The sequence below is a fragment of the Thunnus albacares genome, chromosome 22 (assembly GCF_914725855.1).
Source record: "Thunnus albacares chromosome 22, fThuAlb1.1, whole genome shotgun sequence".
Classification (NCBI taxonomy): Eukaryota; Metazoa; Chordata; class Actinopteri; order Scombriformes; family Scombridae; genus Thunnus; species Thunnus albacares.
This window is the reverse complement of record NC_058127.1, coordinates 19,706,153-19,733,034: the sequence shown is the minus strand read 5'-3', so window position 1 is coordinate 19,733,034 and position 26,882 is coordinate 19,706,153. Positions and strand designations below refer to the sequence as shown.

General features: G+C 39.9%; 2 protein-coding genes across 2 annotated transcripts in view; one reads left to right on the top strand and one right to left on the bottom strand.

Annotated features, from left to right (window-relative positions):
• The window catches only part of si:dkey-183c6.8 (protein O-GlcNAcase), a 21,987-nt gene extending 13,654 nt beyond the window's left edge, over nucleotides 1-8,333 (top strand). Inside the window, exons 11-17 of the mRNA XM_044341313.1 lie at nucleotides 1,447-1,503; nucleotides 1,938-2,023; nucleotides 2,133-2,237; nucleotides 2,821-2,912; nucleotides 3,053-3,242; nucleotides 4,433-4,592; nucleotides 4,755-8,333. Of these exons, the coding sequence (XP_044197248.1) occupies nucleotides 1,447-1,503; nucleotides 1,938-2,023; nucleotides 2,133-2,237; nucleotides 2,821-2,912; nucleotides 3,053-3,242; nucleotides 4,433-4,592; nucleotides 4,755-4,891 (827 nt within the window). The 3' untranslated portion in view covers nucleotides 4,892-8,333. The remainder of the gene's footprint in view (nucleotides 1-1,446; nucleotides 1,504-1,937; nucleotides 2,024-2,132; nucleotides 2,238-2,820; nucleotides 2,913-3,052; nucleotides 3,243-4,432; nucleotides 4,593-4,754) is intronic.
• si:dkey-183c6.7 (urea transporter 1) lies at nucleotides 7,993-26,882 on the bottom strand. The gene is made up of 8 exons (XM_044341314.1): nucleotides 26,549-26,882; nucleotides 25,805-25,994; nucleotides 25,043-25,171; nucleotides 23,948-24,137; nucleotides 19,842-19,989; nucleotides 11,322-11,456; nucleotides 9,471-9,520; nucleotides 7,993-8,949 (listed from the first exon to the last, which is right to left on the bottom strand). The coding sequence occupies exons 1-8, from the start codon at nucleotides 26,673-26,675 to the stop codon at nucleotides 8,767-8,769; spliced, it is 1,152 nt and encodes a 383-aa protein (XP_044197249.1). The 5' UTR covers nucleotides 26,676-26,882; the 3' UTR covers nucleotides 7,993-8,766.

The window sequence follows — 26,882 nt, the reverse complement described above, 5'->3', positions numbered from 1 at the left end:
CCAAGGAAAGGTGAATTCTCCTTCACATTTTGCCTTGACCTCGTGACGTTTTCCATCGAGGTTAAGGAAAAGTGGTTAGGAGAAGACAATAGGAGGGACTTTTCAACCGCAGCCCTCGGGTGCATCGATGTATAAAGAGTATATAAAGTGTATAAAGAGTTCTCTTTATACATCCATGCTCGAGTATAGCGATTTGGCCGTCGCCATGTTTGATTTTTGGAGCCAGAAGTGACCATATTTGGACGAGAGGGTGGCGCTGACCATAGCGCAAGCTGCTAGCTTGGTTAGCACGATGCATTTACAAGCCATGGTTAACAGAGATAATGCTAATGCTAATCTTTGGTAGGGAAAAACAGGCCTAAAACCGTTAAAACAAAATGTACTCACCGGAAAAACTGATCATCCGACTCATTGATGGGTCTTTTATAACAACCAAACGCTGAGCAAGACTTTTTTTAGGCGACAACAATGTTGCAATTAACTTAAGTGAATTGAAAACACACTGTGACATAGCAGCAGCTACGCCCATACGCAATGGTTACGTTACGTAAGCACGTCGCCACCACGGCGATAACGACGCCACGGCGGCGACTTGTCAATCACAACGTAGCCACGCCCTAAAGCATACCCCGCTTTATCGTGTATTTTACTCTAAATGGGACCATAATTTTCAAAATGAACACTATGCTGCATTGAAGAAGACTTGAAACTAGCAATTGAGACCATAAAGTCATCAGGAAACAGTTTACTGAGGTAATAAATTAAGTGAGAAGTTGGGTCATTTTCACATAGACTTCCATACAATCGGACTTCTTTTTGCAGCCAGTGGAGTCGCCCTCTGCTGGCCATTAGAAAGAATGCAGGTTTTTGGCACTTCCGCATTGGCTTCATTTTTCAGCCCCGGAGGTTGCCGCTTGAGAAATACTTAGTATAGTATAGTGTAGTATAGTATAGTGTAGTGTAGGATAGTATAGTGTAGTATAGTATAATATAGTACAGGATAATTTAGTATTGCAATTTTTAGTATAGTATATTATCGTATAGTATAGTATAGTAGTCTGTGGTATAGTAGTGTATAGTAGTGTATAGTAAAGAATTGTAAAGAATAGTATAGTATAATACAGTGTAGTATAGTATTGTTTATTGTTTTGTTTATTGTTTATTGTTTTATTAGGATCCCTATTAGCTGCCAATTTAGTATATATAGTATAGTTTAGTATAGTATAGTATAGTATAATTTAGTATTGTAATTTATTGTAGTGTTGTATAGTTTAGTATAGTATATTGTAGTATATTGTAGTATAGTATAGTATATTAAAGATATTCTTGCGTCAGAAAGAGGACAAAGGATATTTAAAAAGGTTCTGTAGATTATTATGGAGTTACTGTCTCATTTTAATGACGCTGTCTCTTTCCTTACTCTCCACACCACCCACTCATCATCAGAGGGACGTGTGTTGAGTGACAGCTCCACACTGGGCTCTTGGAAGAATTGCTTTCATTGTGAGTAGGCATGACCTTTTGACTCTTTGTCTTCCTGTCTATGAAATAACTAACTACAAGCAGCCACTGCTGTGCAAATTGTTTCTATCAAAAGTAAATTCAGTCTGAAAAATTGCCACCTAACATTCAGTCATTTTTCTCAGTCCTAGCTCAATAAAGCACAGCTGAGAATGGTGCAATGAGGACTGAAACACCAGTTATGCTTCAAATATTTATGGCACCAGCATAACGACTGAAAAGTAAATTAATTTCTGCCAACATCTCTTGAGAAGCTGAAATGCTGTAAAACACTGAACTTTTTTGCTGGCATTAATATTTAACGCTGGTTAAAATGTGCTGGACCATTTCCATCTGCACTGACAACTTTCCTGGAATTTCATTGGCCCTAACTTCATGATGTCACCAGACTCACATATGATTCTTGTTTGTGGTAGGGTGTGGGAAGACCACAGGGGCAGACCTACTGGGAGTGGAGTCAGAGCCATGGGTGTTCAAGGGGGGCGTGTCTGGGGAGGTGCAGGTAGGGTGTGCTTCATTATATTATGTGACTTTATGTGTAATCTTTTCATAACCGACACTTATGTGCATGTATGTGTTTTGTGCGTGTGTTGTGCATGTGTTGTATGTAGATGCTTCTCCCAATAGGCAGCAGCAGTGAACTCTTCACTCACCCTCCTCCTCTCTTCCCTACCTCGCGTCTCTACAACATCAGGCCCTATCACAGCAAGGACAAGGTAGGAGAAGTCACACCCACGCACATTGTGTTTCTAACATTATGCAAGCGTTCCCACTAGTCACAGAATTCTGGAAATGTGAACAGTTACCTAGTGAAGTCTGGAATATGTGTGTATTTTATAAAGAAGTCACTTTAAGTTTTTACTTGCACATCATATACAATCACTCCATCAACTGCAAATCTGTGGTTTAGCTGCCGTGCAAACCACAATGTAAAGAAAAATGTAGAAAAACGAGCTGGAAGCAAAGCAGGAGGGAAGAGAGTTTTACAGTAAGGTCATGGAGATGCTCTGACTTAGAGATGGAAAGTCATGTAAAATTTATAGAATTTTCAATGAGTGCTACAGAACGAAACATACATTGAGATATGTTGCGAAACTAAGGAAAGAGGTTTTTTTTTTTTTTTTTTTTTTGGAGGATCTTGGTTGTTAAGTCACCAGTTTATTTTTAGTTAATCACTGGGAAAAATCACGTGTGTGGAGGGAAACACATGGCCTAGTAGAGTGGGACACGAAATCACAGCTACCTCTCAACATGGTAAGAATTTTTGAATTATTTTTTGCATCTTTTGTGTTTGTGAAGGTGGAATTGTATCGGATGGTGCGCCAACTTCACCTGAGGACTCAGGGTGGCCAAGAGTCCACTGCTGCTCATCCAGATGTCATAGGAGACAGGTGTGTGTGTGTTTGAGAGTGAGAAAAGCAAAGAGGCGATAGAGTAACCTTCTGGACCTCAAGAGATTCCACAATGAACTTCTATCATGTTCAAATGTATGTATATTTCTCTTTTTACATGTATCTTTTCATTCTGCTAGATGTCTCGGACCATGCCTGGCATTGTGCCCTGAGTACAGCTTCATCCTGGAGGATGAGCTGGGTGTGTGTGGCTGTGTATTGGGCATCTTGGATGTTCGATCTTTTGCTAAGCGTTGTCAGGCCAGCTGGCTGCCTGCCATGAGGGATAAATACCCACCCAAAGGGGGCAACGCACACTCCAACACACAAGTAAGTAAACATGTGCATGTTATGGAGTAGAAGAAGTCAGTTAAACAAACATTCTGTCATGCTGAAGAGAACAGAAATGTAACCTTGTTACACACAGACAGACGCAACCTTGAGACACGAAAGTTTGTGGACACACAACACACAGACTCATACACACAAATGTAGCAGATCAGTACCTGCAGTCACACCATCTGGATCACTCTGGGATGGATAAATACCCACTGGGAAGTGGTAGGCACACACAGGTAAACAAAGCAAAAAGCAAATCACACACACACACACACACACACACACACACACACACACACACACACATACACACACACACACACACACACACACACACACACACACACACACATACACACACACACACACACACACACACACACACACATACACACACACACAGACAGACACAGGCAGGGACAGTCAGCCTGTGACATCTGTGGAGGATTTAGCTTCCTCTTCACTGCCCACTCTGTGCGTCACGGCACGCATCAACAGTCCCTCTCTGGATGACTAGCATTGACACCACAGTCACAGGTGTATGATGGTAGAAAAATCCAATTTACTGTTAATCTACTTCAAATTGGCCAAATAAAAAGTTGGAAAGGGTTTGATTATCTATTCCTGCTTTATTGCACATAATAACATAACACTAGTACCACCCTGCATTAGATAGATGACTCTGCCTTAATATGTATTTTATAACCTGAAAGCTCACTAGCTAGAGAAAAACATCACTTTTATGATGATGAAGTCAGCTATTTCCTTGCCAGAAAAATAAATGCTTGCTAACAGCTGCCCAGACAGGAAGCTCATTAGAAGAAACATGGAGGTCTATCTATAAAATAAAAGCTGCTGATACAGTGGAGACACTGCTCATATTACAAGGCAATAAATGTTTACTCAAAAAGCATTTGAGAAAAAATATGAATTCACCCCGCCACAAAAATACACTGTCTGTTTCTTTGTCATAGCTGGGTAACTTGAAGGTACACTGGTCTACAGTCAGTCAAATTCGGCTTATTAGGGACATCTAGTGGTAGCTGTAGGCAACTGCAACAACTTACTGTAGGAGTCACAACCATTTAAGATACATATGACACAGTTAACTTTCAGGATCTGTGCCTCATCAGCAAAACATTGTGAGAATGTCCTCGTTTCTCTGCTTCCCTTCTGTGTAGGACCTGATCCAGTTGATGGAGGAGGACCAGGGAGAGTACCCAGACTCGCTGCTCTATCACTTCCCCTCCCAGCTGCGACTGGATGCCCTGCCTGAGCTGGTGGACATCAGCGTCAGCCGCACCCTGCTCACCGCCCTCCTCACTGCACTCAAGGCCAACGGTAAGGGCGGAGTGTTGAGTGTGTCAGAAAAATGAAAATATTTATTTGCCTGTCTGTGCAGGAGTTGATATTAATCCTGAATGTTGAAATCTACATTTGTTCAACTTTTAATGGCTGTGTGTATGACTGTGTATGTGTGTGTGTGTGTGTGTGTGTGTGTAGGTTCTCAGGGTGTGTTCTGCGAGGTGCAGCCCACAGACCGTCAGAGGCTGGAGTTCTTGACGAAACTGGGCTTCCTTGAGATCCTCAGAGGGGAAGCCAGGAGCAGAGAGGGCGTGGTGCTCGGGAGGCTGCTCTGAACACGAACACATACACATGCTCATATGCACACACACAGTCACACACAGACACCCAAATACTCACACACATATACACACCATCAGAAACATGTCAGGACACTTGCATCCCTACAGTAGATACACAGAGGCACTTACACAACAACACTACGTACACTAAAAGATGTTAAAAACACAGTATGTAGAGTACAGCGTAGCGACAGCTAAGCTTTGCAAAGAGGCGGGATCTGTATTTTCTTCGTCAAGAGAGAAACCTTTAAGGGACAATCCTGGATTCCTTTGAGTCTGTGTGGCAGTAATGAGGATGAACCCAGAGATTTCTGGAGGATTTACAAAATATAAAATAAGCTTTGAGTTGAAACCTTCAGCAGAGCTGTGCTAATCTTTTCCGGATTCCCGCCCTGGTTGAGGATTACAAGGGTTAGTCAAATTTCAAGGAAGTCAACAACAGCGTAGATTGAGATGGGAGCAGAGTGCTTGATGACAGCAGCTAGAGAGTTTTTGACATTCACACACATGTGCTTTAGCTATAAACAGCTATAAACAGAATAGCTATACACATGTGCAAAAGGTGTGTAATAACTTAGACCATCTTCATCATCATTAAATGATCAGTTGAAAAATTGAAAATGTATTAGACTACTTATGGGTGTAGAATTAAAAAAGAGGGCCTTGAAAACCTATTTTCTCAATCAGCTTCTTATTACAAGTGATGGGATCTTACATCAATACAACATTTTCTGCCAAAGTTACAACAGCTTTGGTCATTTTTCATGGGCTTTTGCTGTATTATTGTTCTTGTTTGTGCTCTGTTCACTGGTTAGAAGTGAGCAGGACCCTGTTGGAAAAGGTAACATCACACATTGCTGTGCAATCAATCAGGATTTAGCAATATTTCAATCAATATCTGGCAGTTGTTGGATGTTTTGGCCACCGTCAATCAAATATGATCAAACTACATGCTCTACAGCAGTCCTAATGAGGCAAATAAGCTCAGTGAGTGTTAAACTCTAATCTTTACATTAAGTGTAATAGCGAAATACTTTCAATTTGAAACCATGTTTTCAGGAGCTTTAAAGCTGCTTATGAGAATTAACAGTCCAGGACATGAGGCTTGTTTATGTGTATTACAGGAAGCAGCAGAGTCGCTGATATTGAAATGACCATGTGGAGTTTCTGACCATTAGTAATGTTTTTACAAGTGGGTCCATGTTTTGTTTGTATCGCTCACGCAGGCGGTGTGATTTATATCCTGCCAATGGTTTCACACTATTCTTTTGATTGACAAGTGGTGGCGGTAATGTGCCAACAAACATGGCAATACTCCAACAAAGGCAGTGAAGAAGACTGCTAGCTAGCAAACTTGGGTGTAAAGAATGCATGATTTAAAGTACTGTATTAAAAAAAATATTTTGCAAATTTAGAAATATTTTCTAAGTAGGGAAATGCATTCAATATGTTTGTTAGACCAAGATCAAGGATACATACATACTTCAACCATCTGCCCTGCTGAAGTGTCCTTAAATAGGGCACTAAACCCTAAACGATCCTCAGAGCTGATGCTCCTAGTTGACCTTTACTCCTGACCTACCTGGACGGAGTAAGATCTTAACTTTTCTGTTTGGGTTGACATAAAACAATCCCCTGCTCACCAACGCCACAACTAAACTGCTGTTAAACTGTTGATCTTGTGCTCTGCTCCCACAGCTTTATTCATGAACAGTGATTTTTGCTTTCTTAAAAAGATAGGATGTTATTTTCTAGCTCCTGTCCTGTTGATTCAGTAGAGTCTGCTAACAGTAGGCCAGACCCAGGCACGGCGTCACTGTTTACACTTGCTTAGTTTAGATGAATGTTTACATGCATGAAGAAAAATACATTGTGTGGCTGTTCACAAAGTAGGATTACATGTATACTGACATTGACATAAACATATAATTATAATTTCAATGAAATGCTCCAACATGGCAACATTAACAAAGATATTTTTATTGGAATTTTTTCCAGCCATTATAGCTGTTAAGTCTTAGGAGAAAACATAAAAACAAAATGCAAGTGCATGCATGCTAAAATTCATTAGAAACAGCAAAAATCATCAAGTTGTTCAGATTTCTGTGAATAAAAAACAATCATGCTGACACATATGTTGCATAAAACACACATACACACATACAGACACACTTACACACACTTATCTGAAGTTTACACTGGGTTTAATTGGATATAATAAATACCTCTCCCTCATTTCACATCATTTACAGCTTACAGTTGTTAGATACTGTAAACATCACCAGTGTGTGTGTGTGTGTCAGTATGTGTGTGTATACTTTGTACTTGGTGTATGTGTGTGTGTCTGTGCGTGTCTGTCCAAAATACCATTTAAGACAGCTTTGTCAGTCTGCCTTCATTCTGAAACATATTGAACACATACATACAAGTAAGCATTCACATATAAACACATGCGCACACACCTAGAAACATACAACACACACACATACACACACACACAGTCATGCTAAAAGAAGCACAACAGCACTCACAATCAAATCTTCAACTGAAAGTACGTAGAACTACGAATGTTCATTTTTTTGTAATGCAGCTTAAAAAAAAAGACACAACTACTGTTTGTGCAACTATCTATATTTATACTTTTGTTCTTTTTTTATAATTATGCTCTATCAATCACAGACTGAAAGGCACTTTTGTATGTTTCATCTTATTACTAACCTCATCACCATTGTCTGTGAGGAAGTTCATGATAAGATGATAATCTCGTCCCAGAACTGAAAATCTTGTAGGCAAAAAATCCTAAAAGCAATGAGATAGAAATGCATGATGTAAAGAAATGTTTTAGAAAAGATGTCATTGTTTGTGGCAGAATGTCTTGTATTGGAAAAAAAAATCCTTTTTAAATTTTTTTAATCTCATACTACAGTTTACGGTGTGCACATTTAAAAATGTGTGTGTGAATGTTGGCATGTGTGTGTTTGGGAATAGAGATGGTAAATATACATAAAAATAATCTACACAGGCAACGTGAAGCACTGTGAAAAAAAGTCTGATTAAAGAACCACATCTAAATACTTCACTTTTTCCATATAAGATCATTTAAAAATAACAATAACAATAATTCAAACAGTTGCCTTTAACCTCCTGGCCTAAGCAGCTGACCACTCCGTCCATTTCAGAAACACATTACCTGTCGTCTGTGTGTTCTCATTGTCTCACTGTCTGCCTGCACTGAGGTATATGTACAGTATGTTTTTACAGTGGAGTGCTTTATGTAGTAAGTCCATACAGGGTATCGGAGGGGTGAAAAAATAATTACTGTAGAATTCAGTCTGTGTTTTTATTGACAATAACAGTAAAACTGTCATTTTAACAAGTGATTTTATTGAACTGACTTGATTTCATGCCTATTAAAAGAAGTTTTCTTTCCCTTTAACTTGGCTACTTCCTTGTTTTTTTATGTGTCAGGGTAAGAAATGGTGAGTGCCAGTGATTAATTAAAAGCTTGGAAACTGGTGAAAGGGACAGAAACACAATCACGCAGATGGTAAAAACTTTCTTGAAACATGTACACATTTAATAGAAAAGTTTGGGTTACAATAATAAAGAGGTGCAGATCACAACTTTGTGATACTCCATAAACATTTTATTGCTCAATATACATACATAGTAGATACAATAAGAAACAAAGGCTTCCTCAAAGTGTTGAATCTCCTTTTTAGAGTCACTGGTAGAGCTATAGTGAAATGGCAGTGTAACGTATATTATAATAATGTGTATATGTATATATTCCCATTCAACTCAGCACTTTGAAGTACTGATACAGTACTGTGTGTGTGTGTGTGTGTGTGTGTGTGTGTGTCCTGGCGCTACACATCAGTGCTCTCTCTTTCTGTGGTGCTCCCAGCTTCCCATTGGCTGCGTGAGCGCAGGTTGTGTTCCGGGGCCATGACTTGACCAATAGGGATGCGGTACGCCGCTAAACTGCCAGTCAGCAGCAACATCAGTGTGGCTATCAGTGTAGCTGCCCAACTGCATGCTGGGAGACCCACCTAGGGAGTGAGAAAGAGAGAGTGTGTGTGTTTAATTATGTACAAGATTGGGTGGAGTGAGTAAAAAGGTTTGTTAAGTGTTAAATAGCTGTATGTCTACCATCAGTCAAAATTCAAATAAATCATACACAAGTAAATGCAAACAGTATTGGGGAAATAAACCTATGATAGCACCTGTTTATCTAACAGTGCTTTCTTTTTGGCGCTAGTCAATTAGGTCAAGAATCAACAAAAAGAAAAAAAAATGGACTAGATCTCTTCACTGAGGAGTGCCAGCTCTATGATACAACAGCTTTTCATGTAAAATTGCTGCTTCATTGAACTGAATATTGTGTTAAAAAAACTGGTTGAAAATCCAGCTTCAAAATCTCTACATTCCAAAATTAATGTCACTACCAGCAGTTCAACTTGACATTGCTGTTAGGTGTGAAAGAAAATCTGAAACACACATAAAATCACCCCATAGGCTTAAAAATCTCTGTGTTGCAGCTTCATACATGGCTTGGGGTGTGTGTACTTACAGTTCCCAGCAGATTGCTCAGAGCAATGTCACCATATGCGGAGAGGAAGGCTGTGGTGGAGAAGAGAAGAGATTTGGAGCTAAATATATCCTCACACACACTCTGTATCTTTCTACAGGTTGCTGACATATATACAGTGGCAGGAGCAGAGGTTGACTGCAGTTGCTCCTGATAGTAGACAAGCTGGAATCTCTAATTAAGGCCAATTTACCAAATGGGAACAGATTATCTCTCTGCCAAACCGGTCAGTACTAATGGCCAGCTGGGTGCTCCAGCTGCAATTTCAGATTTAATTGTGTGCATGATTTTGTCAGTTTGTCTGTATTCGTGAAAGTGAGACAGGGCAGCTGGATCTAAATGGATTAATTAAATTAAGCTTTGATCTGACAAAATGATTCTTAACCTTTCAATGCAATTAAGGCCATTCAGCAAAGAGAAATGTAGAGACACTGTAAAAGGATGTAAAGGAGATGGTTTAGATAAAGACAGAGGGAAGGAGATGAAATCAATTTAAATAAGTTAAGAAAGATAAAGGAGGGAGTGGAGTGAAAGCTATTGGGAGTGAACTGGGTGCAGTGAAGGGGAAATATGTATGGAAACAAAGTGCCTGCACAGTATAAAAGCAGACTGAATAAGCTATATAGTATGATGTATTTACCTACTCATCATTTTTAGAAGCACAGCTGAGTTTAACCAAAGCATATCTGCTGACTGTTTTTGGTCATAGTGCCCACATGCCTCCACATTTCTGCATTATGGAGCATGTAATTGATTCAGCAGGAGGATGAGTTCATGATTTACTGAGAGGAGCAGTGATGCGGTAAGTGACCAAGTGATGTCTCACAACTTGATACCTTTCAAACACAAGCAGGTGGAATTTATGACAATGTCATTGTCCCATAGAAACAGTTTTAGTTCTACTATCTAGTTCATGTCTGATAAAGGCTCCTAGGACAGAGAGTCTTATAAAATGGTTCAGTTAGAACTGACACTGGAGAGCACTGGAGACTGACAGTTAGTGATTCTCCAGTCTTTTTATGTGTCTCTGAGAAATAAGTGTTTATAGATCAAAGAGTATGTAGCTGAACAGTTTGATATAAGTTTCTTTGGTTTCAAAATTGACAACAGACATTGCAGCCAGTGTAGTCCCAAGATGAGGTCAGGAAAAGTGTGAAAAATACATAAAATGTAAAAGAACTCAGGGTATTTAGATTTTAAAAAATATAACAAGTTAAAAATCACATGGTAAAAATTTCAGTGTAAGTGCTAAAGCTAAATGCTCCGGTTGAAGCACTTTAAAGAGATGTGGATTTGAGTATTCCTTGAAAAACTTGTCACTGTCACTGAGAATTGAATTGAAACAATTCAGCACTATGGACAGAGACAATGAGAAAGACAGCATATGAATGTTTCAGCACCATGGACAGAGCATGCTGAAGCAGCTTGTTTGTTTCTGTCGCCCTCCAGTGGCTGAGGTCAGTAATGAAAAGAATAATGACAATATCAATATCTTAATATTCCTGCAAAATACAAGTAAGGTTAACCAGTCTACAGCTGAATGTTTCGCAAAATCATATTAATTTGGTTCTTGTTCTTGCCAAAAACTATAAAAGGTATTAAAAGTTGAGTTAAAGCAAGACAGTTGCACAGATTTAGCTTGTAGTTGCAGGGCTTCAAAAAGGAGTGGGTTGAACCATGGATCTTCATTATTCTCTTTAAAAAAAATCTGATTTGTGAAAACTGTATGATTTATCATTAAGTAATAACACAAATTCTCAGTGAGTCACAGGAATGATGTATGATACATGTAGTGCAAACATTTTGGGAAAGGGATGTGTGTTTGTGTCTCACCACTGGCGATGGCAAAGAGGTGAGTCCTCCAGCTGAAGGTGAAGAAGAGTCCTCCAACAGCCATGCAGCCCAGAGCTCCATTAAACCCTGACAGACCTGAGTACAGAGAGGCATGACGCACTGCCATGGATAAACCTACACACACACACACACACACACACACAAACACAGATCATACTTATGTCTTATTGAATCTGCAGTACTAAAAGAATCCATGTGATGGTGCTAGACACATACTGTTGTTGCCTTCAGTTCATTTAATTTGTGGGTTACCTAATAAGGAAATGTTGTCTTGTATTTCTGATTTGTCCAAGTCGGAAAAGATCATCTGTGTTCAGCTGTCAGTCAGTCATGTGATGATGGGATGATGGTGAGTAAGGGGAAGTGCTGACAAAGAACTGCTCTGTCTCCAGTGAGCTGGAGTTACACTACGACAAATGGTTTTACCTTCTCAAGTCTTTTACTGTAAATAGACTGTACGTGCAATGAGACGAGGAGACAAGAGAGAGAGTGAAAGCTCTGGAAGAAATCCATCCCAGATGACTATTAACCTCTGAGGATACTTTTGACTCACTTCATTGTCACATTATCCCCTCTTCATTTGCATTTGTATCACTTAATATTCATTTTCACATTATATGAAACATGTAAATTGACATTTTAACACAGCCTTGTGATTTCACAACACCAATATCAACATACTTTTTTGAGACAGATTTTTATCCCTGATTCAACCTCTGAGGTACTGCTGCAGAGTATTGATGTGGTAGGTGGATGAACACCAGGTCAATGTCTCACCACTGACTCACATCCATATTAAGCAGGCACCTCACTCTGACGCTGAAGCCATACACAGACTGCACAGGGGGCATATTGACAAAGGTAAATCTCAGCGAGGCCAAAGGCATTGCCAGCTTCAGCAGCAGCTGCACCATGTCTTTCTACCCACACGTGAGTGAGAATAACAATAGAATCACAGTGACATCAGAAAGAGTAGGGTCACTGATTTCAGCTGCAAAGGCCAGCAAGCTCCATGCAGAATAAGGAAACAAAATGCTTTTAATGACGTTAAAATATTTAAAATCATCAAATAGGTTTAGTTTTTGTATATACAGTATAAGAAATTGCAAAAATCAAATGAACTATGTCTTATTCTGGGTTTTTAAACCCCAAAAGTCACTCATGGATATTCCTATTTTGAAGGACTAACATTGTGAGAGAAGTTAGTAAAAAGTATCTCCTTCATCCTCACCTCCAGAGAGACTGAAGAGACAATTCAAGGATGTAGCTGAGCTGAAATGATGGAGCTCTTGACTTTCTGTTTATTTCAGATTTATTTCTGCTACATTATGTCTCATTGTGATGCTGGTAATATATTTATTTTTACTGGCCACACTAGTGATATGGCTCTTGGGGTGATGATGTCAGTCTGTCTGTCTTTCAGTTGGTTGGTCCACCACATTGGTCCAGACTGAGATATCTCAACAACTACTGGATAAACAGCTATGAAATTAGATACACATGGTGCCCAGAGGGTGAATGCTACTGACTCTGATTTCCTATAGCGCCACCAACAGGTTAAAGTTGTCACTTATTCAGTGAAATATCTCAACATCTGCTGGATGGATTGGCACAAAATGTAACATAAACTGTTGCCAGAGGATGAATCCTCTGACTTTTCCTCTTGCCCCACCATGAAATTCATAACTAATTGCTGGATTGCCATGAAATTAGGCACAATATTCATGTTGCTCTTAGGAGGAATTGTAATAACTTCAGCAACAGTTTTAACTTTTAATTTAGCACCATCATAAGGTCAAAAATATAATTTGATTGATTGATTGATTGACTGATTGATTGATTTTGATTGATTGAACAAATAGATGCAACACTAATGACATTCTCATCAGCCTCTGTTGTAATTTGAGTTTAATGCTAATTAGCAAATGTTAGCATGGTAACACACTAAGACGCTGAACATTATACCTGCTAAACTGCTGCCACATCAAAATGTCATTGTGAGCTTGTTAGCATGAAAATGTTAGCATTAATCCATTAGCATTAATTGGTCAAATACAACACCACCACCGCCTACAGCCTTATAAATTATGCTGCACACCAAGCCAGAAGGGACAATGCTGCATCTCTCTCTCTCTCTCTCTCTCACTCTGTGTGTGTGTGTGTGTCTGTGTGTGTGTGTGTAAGCAGAGGCCATCAGTCCTGTTGCCCCACCCAGTTAATATTCTGCTGCTACTGTTCAGCTCTGAAAGGAAAGAGCTTTAAAATACTTACTGTCTGTTTCTTTGATATATACAGGACTTATATTTGTGGGAGCATAAACCCTGCAGCAGAAATGTTGTATTTTTTACCTTCCTCAGTCACAGTAATATCATAAAAAATTACTGAATGCTGTCTGACTGTGCAGAAGAGTGACCCTCAAACCATCCATTTGCTTTAGGCCATATATTATTTACACACACATGCACAAGGCTGAATGTGCCCCCGTTTGCATTGTCATACGACAACTTTGGTAATTGTCACATTTTAGTCAGAAGAAGCCTTTTCAAACCTAATTAAAACTCTAAAATGAATAATAGCCAAGCTGAACAAATGACTAAAATAACATATAAATATTCATACAAATACTATTGTTTGCTGTGTTAATTTTTAACCTTAGCCGTTGCTGCAGCTGCTAAACCCTGCATCATTCCTGTATTAATACTGCAGGATTTTCCAAAGAATTCATCTGCAGTAACTGTAAATTTTGGAAGCTCTTCTGCAGATAAATGACCCTCAGGCTGTGCTGTGATTGATTTCCTTATTATCAGCCTCTGTGAGCTGCAGTTTAGCAGTCTGGTCCTGAAGCAGACTGACCACACCCCAGTGCTGCCTCCTCACTCTGCGTGTGTTTTCTGGGCTACTCTGCCATCCGCTCCCTCTTCACCACTATCTGTGTTTGTTTTTTCTCTTTCACAGCTACCCTCTTCGCTCTTCTGTAGTTGGTCTTTAAACTCTCCGACTCCCTCCCTAATCATCTTGTCTTTTCCTAATTCCTCACTTCATTATCTATCTCTCCATCCTCCATGTTCCTGCTGTTTCATTCCCACCATTTCCCTTTTGTTTCTCTCACGCAGTGCTTCCCCTCCTTCCTTCCTTGCTTCCTTCATCACACCCCTCTGCTCCACTCGATCCCTCCCCATATAAGGGTGTCATTAAAGTCTAATGGCAATGTGGAAGGGAGGCCCCAGAGGATACTCAAATTTTTACTCTTTTTCTACAATGTGTGTGTGTGTGTGCGTGTAACTCTCAGTGTGATGTTGCCTATGCTAATAGAATGAGTCAGAGAGTTCTTATCATATCAAACCCAGTATCTCCTCTCCTCTCCTCTCCTCTCCTCTCCTCTCCTCTCCTCTCCTCTCCTCTCCTCTCCTCTCCTCTCCTCTCCTCTCCTCCGGTCGTTGCCTGCATCAAATCACAGTGACTGGTTGCAGACTAAATGGAGGACAGTGTAATAGGTTGGAATGAACAACTGAAATGAACTGTGCATAATGCCTTGTTTTGCAGTGTTAGAGGATAATGGCTAACTTTTCTTTGAGGGCTTTGCTCTTCATTCAGCGGATGGATCCATCATTCTGTCCTTTGATGCCTTCAGGGTGATAAGTGATGCTTCTCTGTATTTGGGCTCATTTGTCAACACTGTCCAGATATCAGCAGCATGAGCTGTAGAGGGAAGTATTTGTTGCTGTCTGTGTTGCATTTAAGTATTGTTCTACTTTGTATGTGTGTGATTACTCTCTACTTCTACCAAGATTTTTCTTACTAGGAGACTTATTTCAGATGTCGTTTAGGCCTGTTTCATTGTGAGTTCTTCTAATGCTTGTAATGGTGTGTGTTAAGCATTTTAAGTTTGTGTTTTATCCACCAAGGATTACCCTCAAGTTAATTAATTTATTTGCTCTTTTTAGAAGTAAATCCTCGCTGTATAAAACCTCTATTTGACCTTCATTACATTAATGAGGTCGTTCAGTAGCACTGAACACAAAGGCCAATATGAATGCAATTTGTTTTTAAGGATATTTGGTCAAAAACCAAAGTATTTGCAGTCCAACCAATGAATCAACATTGTCATCCCTAGAGCCACGCTGCTAGCATGGCTAACTTCATTCCTTTCAGTCACTGACGTTGAATTCTTCAATCATTACCCAGACTGTATAGAGACAGTTGCTCTTCTTAAGGACTGTTATACAACACCCAGAGGTCTGACTCAAGACCATTAGTATACAGCTTTGAAAATAACTCAGTGAACAGCTGAAATAAAGTTCTGAAAGTGGGTGTTACCATGCCCTCTGTGTTTTGCCTCAGGTGCAGATGAAGTAAACATCCCTACGCATTATGACGTTGCCATGTGGAGTGCCATGTAGCACAGGTCATAAAAAAACACAAAAAAATCTCTAACCATAACCTTCATGTCTCCAAAAAAATATAATTTCTTACTGGGCGCTGGGGCAGAATTGGATCTCTTTTGCTTCTTTTTCCTCTCTGCTGTCTGATATTCTGTCTACATTATGTCAAACCAGAGATGAAAGATGTGAGATTCCTACTTGAAAATGTGTTTCATGTTTTGGTTTCACATCATAAATACAAAACTACTTTAAGAATTCAGAGTTGAGCAGTGAACTCCAGTTGACTCCAGCTGCTTCACACTCTATTTGATCCCTTTTCTGAAGCATTTCAACAATTATTCTTGTACAACACAAAAACAGCAGGAGGTGGACGCCCTGGCCTACATACAGCCCCTGAACTCCTCCTCCGGAAACCCCTAGTGGGAATAGTTCACACCACCAGTTTAGAGTGACAGCTCTAAATATGGCCTCACACTCGAATTTCATGTCGGTTTTCCTCTCTCTCACCAGTGCTATTGTATTGCTCCCTCTCACAGACAAACAAAGTAGGCATCATACTGATTAGCATGGTGATAATGATGACATCACACACACCTCCTCACACACACTCCCACCTTCTCTTTTCCCCGAAACCAAATCGGAGTATCTTCACACTCAGCATTTTGCAAGTGGTAAAGGATAATGAATGCAGAGCAGCAGAGAAGAGGATGATGTGAGTGAATAAAATAAGAGGAAGAGTTATGAAAGATGATGAGATGAAAGGATTAAAGAAGATAAGGAACTTGGAAGAGAGAAAAAGGGGTTGTTAGTGAGGGGGAGGTAAGACAGAAGAGGAAAGACAGACTGTCAATTCGATACACACTAACACACACATTTTAAGATCTCTTGATCATTTAGGGCTTCCTCTTTTCTTCTCTGCTGCATTTGTAAGCATTTTTTTGGGACTACTTTTCCTCTTTCTGCCTTCCCTTTTCCTCCTCAACTCTTTATCCCTTTTCTCTCCTCTCCATCGCAATCTGACACTTTTCTCCATGTCTCCTGACACTGATCCTTCTTTTCCTCTCTGGTTCTCTGTCACGCAGGATTAAGTTTTGAATCTGACCCTGTGGCACTTATTCACACTCTTAACTCTCTCACTGTGTGTCGCAGCTTCATTTGTTTCTGTGTGCAGGCATGTGTGTGTGAGTTCAGGGCAGCCAGTTCCCAAAACTTAATGGTAAAAAAAACGCATCTAACAACACCAAAAGTTCAAATCCTATGATAACAACATGAAAAGTTTTCATATATCACTTTTCTGTACAAATTACGAAGTGCTTAACAATACAAAAGACGATCAACGTAACACTATAATACTGCATGAAAGTACAAGACAAAAACAAAGACTAACAATGACAAAAAAATTAAAATGAGAGCAAAAACAGGTAAAAGAGGAAGATAAATACATGAAATATATTGTACATTATATTATACATAGGTTTGAAAGAAGATATTTAAAAGGTGTTATTCAATATCTTTCTTATTCCCAACAAAGTCCCATCAAAAGATGAAAATCTATAGTTTGTATCTCAATACTCTCTGACTTCACTATCCAGTCTGTGGCACTCAGCCGCAAGCAAATTCACTCCTGCTGAAGATTTAAATCTTTAAAATGTATAAAAAGATATATCTTCATTTCTATAAATGACTCAGTAAAAAAAAGCAGCTGGGCACCATAGTTTTTAGCAAACGTTAATCAAACAAATGAAAGTTGTGCTGGGGACTATTTTTAGATGTGGATGAATAAACATTTGGTGCCCTAGTGCACAAAGACAGTGTAAGTGGAACTGACTCAAAATAAACTTGTGATAATGAAATTTATAGCAATAAGGGAACATGTAACCCAGGGCAACAATGTGGCTCATGTGTTTTTGATGGTTTTGGTCTTTCCATGGGATTTGTTGGCAAAAAGAAAAATATTGAATATTCTTTAAATAAATTGTTAAACTCAAAGACAACCAGAGAAGACAGGGAAGACTTAGTGTAATATGCTCTTGTCCCTTAGAATTAGTTAAACGACCAACAGCAGCATTTTAGATCTGCAGAAGACAGGATATTGCCTCTGGTGGAGCCCTGAATTACAAGCATCCAAAGGAGAGTAATAAAAGCACAGGTGACTTTTTTGAGATCAGTGAAGGCTGGTAATGACTTCATTTAGGCTAAAGTTGGAAAAAAGGAAAGTCACTGGAGTGAACATGGAAAAGCAATAAAGGAAGGGAGAGGATATACACATGACAGTAATCAGACCTCCTATTTGCTATTTTGCTCTTGTGCATTTAGCTGCCACGCTCCAGTTGTCTGTTTCCTCTCCACTCTTGCCTACACAATCTCATTACAGTCACATTACAGTCACAATCATCTTTGATTACTTTCTTGTCACACTGTTGTTTTTATTGCAGCAGTGTGTATGTGTGTGTACGTGTACCTGCCACTGTTAACATGTGTCCACGCCACGGGTTTGCGCAAGTGTGTATATGTACAAGCTCACTCCCACTCCTCTGTTTTTTACAGTATGACTCATAACTACAAACACAAACACACACACGCACACACACACATGCACACACACACACACACACACACACACACACACACACACACACACACACACACACACACACACACACACACACACACACACACACACAACATGTTTCAGGACGCTGCATTGTACATATAGCAGTAGATGGAAGCAGAGGCTGAAGTCTTTTAAACTCCCAGCATTTCTTAGCCTTTCTATCTCCCTGAACAGAGTTGCAGTGAGGCAGATGCAAAAGGCAGATGCAGCCACAGGCCTGTGTGTTTGTATTTAAGCCAGTAGTTGTCAGCACCCTGGCTAATTGCTCTGTGTCTGTTGGAGCAGCCTGTGGGCAGCTGCTGCTGCTGCTGCCTGTTTTACAATTTCATATTTTATATGTGCTGCTGACATTCTGTCTTATTGCCAGAGGGATTCATAAACCCCACCCGCCTTTAACCTCGTTAAAACGTACTGTAATTCAACATTTGCCATGCGATGTGCCAGGCCTGAAATCTATATGAGGTTATGAGTGATGGTTTTATAAATGGAAGTTTTTTTTCTGTCACCTAAAAACAAAAGTGAATGATGCTGCAATATGGTTTTGGCACAAGTAGGATTACTAGTGCAACTGCGACTGCAGCACATAGTGTATAAACCAAATAAAGCAACTACTGTGTTGCTTATATACGTTTACATTATAGTTCACCATTATAGTTCACTACATATGCAATGTAGTGCAATATAAGAAATGACGTAAGTGGAATTGATAAGATAAATTTAAAAAACATGAAGGGATGCTGTTTAACTTTCAAGCTGTATGTTTGTATGGAAACCTGTCCCATCCAATCACAATTCATGATGCAAATTATGAAACTGGATGTTGTTTATTGAGGGTAGTCCAGCCATGTAGTGTCACATGTCCATAAAGTCGGGGAACCAACAAGAGACAGATAAAAAATGCAGTTCTTTGTGTGGAGCAAGCTCCAAAAACACTGGGTCCTGCATTTTCCATAAACCCATTTTTACTAGTAAATGGTTACATTTTTCAGAAACCTTGCTCCCAGTTTGATATACAGGCTTTCCATTAAACATGTGTACTGTCTAAGTCTGAGCTGAGATAACCTTGTCAGTCTTGACAGAGCCACAGAAGGCATTATACAGCTCATTTAACAGGCTGAGTATTACTCCCCATGACTACTAAAATGACCTTTGTAAGAAAAATCAGTTAAATTGACTTTTAAATGATAATGCCCAAGAGGGAGTGTTATATAGTGTGATATTAGCAATGCTTGCACTCTTAACATAATTATTACATGTGATATTACATTTGTAGTTCCCTGTAGTAACCCTGAACCCCAAAACAACCTGGATACCAGGTCAAGGTCGCAATGGCTATGGAAATGTCAAAAACAGACCCAACCACTCCTGCATCTAATGTGACAAGGTCCTTATCACATCACAATGTATGAAGCTTGGTGTTGATGCAACAGAACTAAATAAGAACACAATAATATTTCTATTTTACTCCCACACAACTGCATAAACACACAGACTGAGACTCACCGGCTAACGTTCCGATTGCTGATCCCAGCAGGGCATGGACAGCCAGCAGCGGGGAGTAGAGAAGAACAGCTCCTAGGATGAGGAGGGAGGGCCCCAGAGCACCACAGGCGAAGATCTGACCCACACCGAGAGGGATGCCGTGCAACACCTGGGCAAGAGAGAGGAGTTAGAAGCCACAGTATTATTTAGCATATGATTACATACAAGTTGTATATAAAAAGAGAGCAGAAACACATACAAAAACATGATGACAAAATGTGTGGAACCTATTCAGTGGCTCTTTTCCCAGTTGAAATCACCCACTCTTTTCTTCACCCAGTTAAAAACATACACACACTCACATACACACATATGCTGCATTCCCAACAGTCAGTGAGAAGTGAAGAGTTTCCATGGCGACGTGATGGGTGCACCTGCCCGTCGCTGATATTTACAAGTCATAAATGGTCTTTAATTATATTGCTGCTGCACAAGTCTTTGTGTGTGTGTGTGTGTGTGTGGGTGTGTGTGCGTGTGCTTCTTTGCGTGCAGATGTGTGTGTGTTTGTGTGCAATAAGATTAAATACGCTGTCGTGGTGATGCAGCCAGAGCGCCATCCTCAGCAGAGTGAAAGCTGGAGACATTAAATATAAATAGGACCGACGTCATCGCGATCTCTGGAGAGAACCAGAGGAAAGATGAGAGGAGGAGAGAAGGAAGGAGGGAACGGAGATGGGTGAAAGAAATGGAAGAGAGCAATGGAAAAGATGAAAAGGGGGAAAAATAGAAGAAGGGGGAAGAGGAAAGAGGAAAGAGAGAGAAGGAGGGAATCTTGGGATGAGGTTGTTTAATATTAAGGACCATAACAGAAAAAAAAAAATCTGTGACTTAATTGTGCTGTCCTTGAAAATTGGTTTACATGTAGCAGTTGTTTATTGTGAACTGAACTTTGGAAAGAGAGGAGAAGAGGATCAAAAAGACAGGGGCAAATGAAACAGTGATGGAGAAAGATGTAGAGAGTGGGAGAAGGAGGGAGATTTTCCTGACAGGAGCAGAGAAATGGAGAGAGGCTAAAAGGAAGAGAAGCAGACAGATAAAAAGCAGGATTTAGAGGTTTCAGATCTCTCAAGTAACAAACCAAAGGGAATTTATGAAATGAAAGGGACAGCACTTATAAGGTGAGAGGCAGTCAGGTGGAGGGGAAAAGGAAGGAAAAGATATGAGCTGAATATTAAAAGGAAAGGAAAAGAGATGGAGGAGAGACATAATCTGAGATAGAGTGGCAGAAACTTGGAGAGAGGGACATGCTGCGCCACAGGGCGTGATGCTCGTTAATAGAATAGTGTGTAAATCTTGACTTTATATTCAGGACACCTAACAGCGCTTAGAGGGTTTAGTCAGTGTAGCTAATCTTGTTTAAACAACTTCACAGTCAGTTTGCAGATCGCTGTGTGAAAAAATGCACTCAAACACCCTTCTCCACTCCTGGCTCTTAGCATGCATCTAAGACACATAAACGCCACGTGCTGAATAAATCCAACAACCTCAGTCGAATGTTCTCTCATTAGTCATGCAGTTTTATACCAAGAGGCACTTATACAGCTCTAGTTAGATATTGTCTGTGTCTACAGTACTGTGTGAGGTTTCAAGGTTGTTTTTTTTTTGCAGATGATAATGATGGCCTTCATTTCCACACTGATGTTGTAGAACATATTTATGGATTCATTTATTTTTAAATGATGGCAATTTGACTTCAATGGTCTCCTGATGTTTATAGTTTCCATTTCATCTCGGCAAAATGCGCTTCACATGACTCATTCTGATGAGATTACTGTAAAATCATGGAAATGCTGTGGGACTAATAGGGACGCCAACGATGAGAGGAAAGACATTGGCCTTCTGAGGAAAGACCAATGTTTCAATTAAAAAACGATCAAAGTAGCCGTTAATTGATCACGACTTGGCCTTTCCAGTATTAAAGGAGCATCAGTTGAATTTTTTGGCCACCATGGGAGCAGACGAACAAGCTGGAAACACAAAAATTGACATGTTATCGCCTTTTAAAGTTGATATGGCAAAGATTTTAGCAAACATTTACCTATTTACTTTGCACATCCAGCAGACACATAGAGAAAAAGAAGTCCAATATTCATGCCTCCTGTGCCTCTGCTCTGGTATCCACCCACTCCTGAGGGAAATATCTGGCTTTTTAGCCGCTAAATGATTCATCATGTTCAGTTAGTCGCTAACTTTGTCTGTCAGCTTTTTGGTGTTGGGTAGGTAGTGTATAGAGGGTTTATCACATAATATGAGCTTTCTCACTGGAAACACGTGTCTGCCGTTGCTAAAAAGCGATGCCGATGAAAGCAGGGAAAATGAACCAAAACAGTAAAGATTGTGGGCCATAAAACCAAAACAATGAGCTGAAAGACAGTAAAAGGCTCAGTAGAGCTGAGGGGAACTGCAGAGTTGGGTTAAGATGTGAGTTCATCATTACAAACAAAACCTGTCACATGACACATAGTCATCTGACCCATTGTTTATATAAAAATATTGATTAGCGCACCTTTAAATCATCTCATTGGACAGTATACTGGACATATACCACAATATAATAGAGAAATGTATGCGTATGTGTCTATGTGAAGAAAGTTGTTTGATGTGTCTGAATGTGATGTCTTGTCTGAAATGTCTCTATATATTCCCTTCATTTGGAAGAGGATAAACTTTTGTGATTCAGATCACATATAGTAACGTGTTCTGTCTGTTTCCAAACACTCTTCATGCATCTAAATGCCAGTTGGCTCGTAGAAATCAAAAGAAGTCTACAGTGATAGGTGGATTCTGGTGCCAAAGTCTTATGAGAGGGAGTTCAAGGTAACTGCATTTCGTTTGAATTCACTGGTCAAATTTTCTTTACAAGGTTTACTGTGCAACAACTTGCATTCTGATTGACTGGACTCTCAGTAGCACAGGGATTTAGCTCTTGAGGTCTTATTGTTGTTTGTTTTTTCTCCTTTATTAAGGTAACAGCTGCCTACAAATTCTTCTTCAGTGTATCCTCCCTGCATCCTAAACATTACTGACACTCATGAAAAACCTTAAACCTGAGCTTCTCTGTCCCTCACCAATTCTGAATATTATGTCTCAGCTCACAGTAACTGAACAATATAACACCTCATCTTGAATGCAACAGCTTCACCTCCACTATGAGTTTCAATCACTAAGATTTGTTAATTAAAACAGTTTGGACTGATTATAATTTCCTGACAAGAGCTCCATCAATGGCTGTTGCTAAGTAACTGGTGAGTCATAGCTGGCTGATCTTATGCATATTGTGTTCCTATCAGTTACTTGTTCGCTCTGGAGACTGGGCTACACCACGGCAGCTGCATCAAGGATAACTCTGGCCTCAGTTCAGCTTGTTTTTTGTCTTTCAGTAATCTTGCTTTATCATATATCCTGCTTCTGCCTTCTAATATTTACCTTTGAGACTACTAATGAGCTGCACCTGTCCTAATCACGTGAATTGATGAGCTGCCTCTGTTTAAATATCACTGCAAATGTTACTCTGACAGATACCCTCATGATGGCAGCTCGCCTGGTGAAATGCTGATGAGGAAAAAATGCTAATTGAGCCTCAAAGTGAAGTTTCCCTTCCTGTCTGAGGAAATTCTGGTAAAAATACCACACTCACAAAACACAACTTGGCAAATGAAAACACATTAACCATCAACTATTTCACTAGATTGTAGTAGTAGTAGATTTTATTGTCATTCCAAGAAACTAATTTGCATTCATAAGAAACATGGTCTTTGTTAGTGAAATGTGCCTTACATACAAACAGAATGCACAAACTATGGCTTAAGGTAAAACCAAAAATCTTCAGCAGAGTAAATGTCACAGGTGTGTTTCTTAGATTTACAGTATTTATAGAAGATTTTAGAAAATGCTCCCTCTGTATTTGTATTCATGTTGTCACAAGCAGAAACTCTTTGGAAAGGTTTTTGTGTTGGTGAAGTTACAGTAAATAAGCTGAGATTTGAGTGCTGGGTGCTGAATATTAACCTCTCAGCTACCAATTTATCTCAACCTACGCACAAACATTTAATGAAATGTTTCTGTACCTCTACTGCGCTCAGCCCTGTGCCATTGGGCTCCAGCGCACCCGGTGGCGTTGCAGGATGGTGAGGGAAATAGGGGTTATCTTGGCCGGTACAAAGGAGGTAGAGGACAATGACGATGTTGAAGGGAAACACAGCGACTGGCAAGTCCCAGCGATCCAACACTGAGGAGAGGCCACTGAATAGAAAGACACTAGAGAAAGGGAAGAAGGATGAGACATACTGATCGTTTTTAATTAAACTGACCTTGTTTATATGTAGCAATGAAAGCTATGCATGCTTGTCCTTTGCACACTTTAAACACTAATGCAAAGCCCTCCCAAAATTATTTCTTTGTGGCATCATTTGACACATGCTCCTCATGTACTCTATGTTGTGAGTGAACTGGAGGCGCTCCTAATGTATTCCCTTGGAGACGAGGAGCATTTGCATATTTCCTTTAGCTTTCACTCTGGAAATGTGTGTAAAAACTTTTGACATATGCAGGTTGATTTTTTTGTTTCCCTTGGAGACAGGGAGGTTTTCTAAAGTACTTCCTACAGTGACTCAGCACTGTTGTGGCTGAAAAATGCCCATTAAGTTTTTGCTTTGGTCACTTGCAATGTAGTTTGCTAAAAATGAGTGTTACAGAAATTTTTAAACCATTTCACCTCCACCTCATTTTTTTCAAGAAGATATTGCTGTGAGGTACATTTTGATGGCTGAAGATGCAAACTTAGCTTTTGGTGTGATGATGCTTTACATGGTGGTTGAAATTTCAGTGATAGAATGTGATTAAGTGAACACTTAGTGTTTGTACTACTGTGCACATCCTCTTATGACCTACAGTACCCTCAGTAAAGTGTGTGACCTGGTTTTGTTTGCATCCCACTTCTCACCGACAGATGTGGCAGATAAGAAATATGGGTCATATGGATCATTCTTCTAATGGTTGAAGGTCTCAGACAAACATGACACCCTGATGATAGGGGCACCTGCTCCTATTTATTTTGGAAGGTAATGTAAAATAATGTATTTGGTTGTTTAGTTTGGAGGAGTTGTTGGATAGTCCCCCATAACTATTGTACTGTGAGTAGTGTGTGTATATGTGTGTCTCACCATGTAGCTGACCCCAAGCAAACAGGCAGCAGCAGCCACCAGTACCAGTCTCCAGCTGAGCTAAACACTCCCATCAGCAGAGACACCAACATGCCATTAAAGCCATGGAGACCTTTTGACACCTCAGCACTACACACACACACACACACACACACACACACACACACAAACAGGAAGATTCACATTTACGTCTTGCATTTTTCTGCCTTTAAAATACATAATATGGCAACTGTTCTGTAATACAGTGACGTCCAGTGAAATCATAATGTCTTCATGATCAAAACACACATTAGCGTTGAAACAAACTGTTCATTTTTAATGAGCCGAGATCCCAGAGTGACACTTAATTTATTCAAAATATCAGACTTGAAAACATTTGGAAACCCAGCTCAAGCATAATTATTTTTAAACCTCAAAACAAGGTTGTGCACCAGCATGCTACACTGTGCGTGTCATAAATACTGGGACAGGAACTAAAATAAGAATTGCCAGGCAGTGGGTGAACGCAGGACAATCAGTCACAGAGCTGTTATTCTCATGAATTTTAAGTACAGCCCTCGGTCAACTTTAGTTCCAGGCAGACTAAATTATAGGCTTGTGCTACAAGGTCGCCTTCCGAGCAACAGCTTTTTAATGAGGGTTCAATTATTTAAAAAGGACATTTTTGTTCTGTGTTTTTAAAGTACCTATAGGTAATTACAAATGTACATATAAATGTATGCTTTTTTTGAGATTGGTTTGTATTTGTTCATATCATTCCACCTGTCTTGTCCTATGATAACAGCTGTTAGCGTAGAGGCCAGTACACCCAGAGTTCCCAGCAGGCCCTGCCAGGGGGAAGCCCAGTACAATGCAGCCAGGATGAGAGCACCACTCAGCGGGTTGTTGGCTAGAATCACCCTGGTCACCCCTCTCAGGCCCCACACCGCCAGCTGCAGCACAAACCACTTGTCTGAGGAACACAGAAAGACAACACGGTCTCTGAAAACAACATTTTCCTTGATAGAGTGCAGTGATTCCTTCCAAACCGTGTGGGATTATTCGCATATCCTACTTATTTTTCACAAATGCGGCACAAAACTTATTTCTCAGTTGGAGTTCTCGGTGCCAATAAAGGGTTTTTAAAAAAGAATCAAGATAGGAGTTTAATGATGATGATGATCTTTTATGTTAGCAGAAGAGTGTAGCAGCATTCACTGTGGGAGTCCTGTGATGATTACATCTGCATATTTTAATGACAAAGTAAGCATTTCAGAATAATTTATTCATGATCACGGCAGCTAAATATAAACCAAAATCTTGTGATGTTCCTTTTTTTGTGACGTTTTCGTAATTAATCACATTATAAGAAGACTCAGACTTGATAAATTGTGCTCTTTCCAAATCATATACTTAAAGGTCATACCATTTAATACAATTTATGCTTGACATTAAGAATAGAAGTAAAAAAGTTGGTTTGTTTGTACATAAACTTTAAGGATGTAGCAGCGTAGAGAGTTTTCCTACCCTGTATGTACTCATCCAAGTGCACCATGTCCCCAGTACACAACAGCAGACCGTTCAACACACGCCGACCGAGGCTGGCATGTTTCCTGCTGGCCTCCTCAACCTCAGTTTTGGTATCCATCCACATCCCTGCAGCTGCTGGGCCGCACTGCTACAAATGTGATAAATATGTTGTGGTAATGCTGGAAAATCCCCAAAGTTCCTCTATTCTTTGATTCCTATTTTTGTTTTTTTCACTCCTCTGTTGCTTCTTTCTCCCTTCCTCCTTCTTGTTCATCCCTCTTCTTCCTCTCTCCTCTCTGCTGAAGGTTTAAGGGGATGACTTATAAACTGG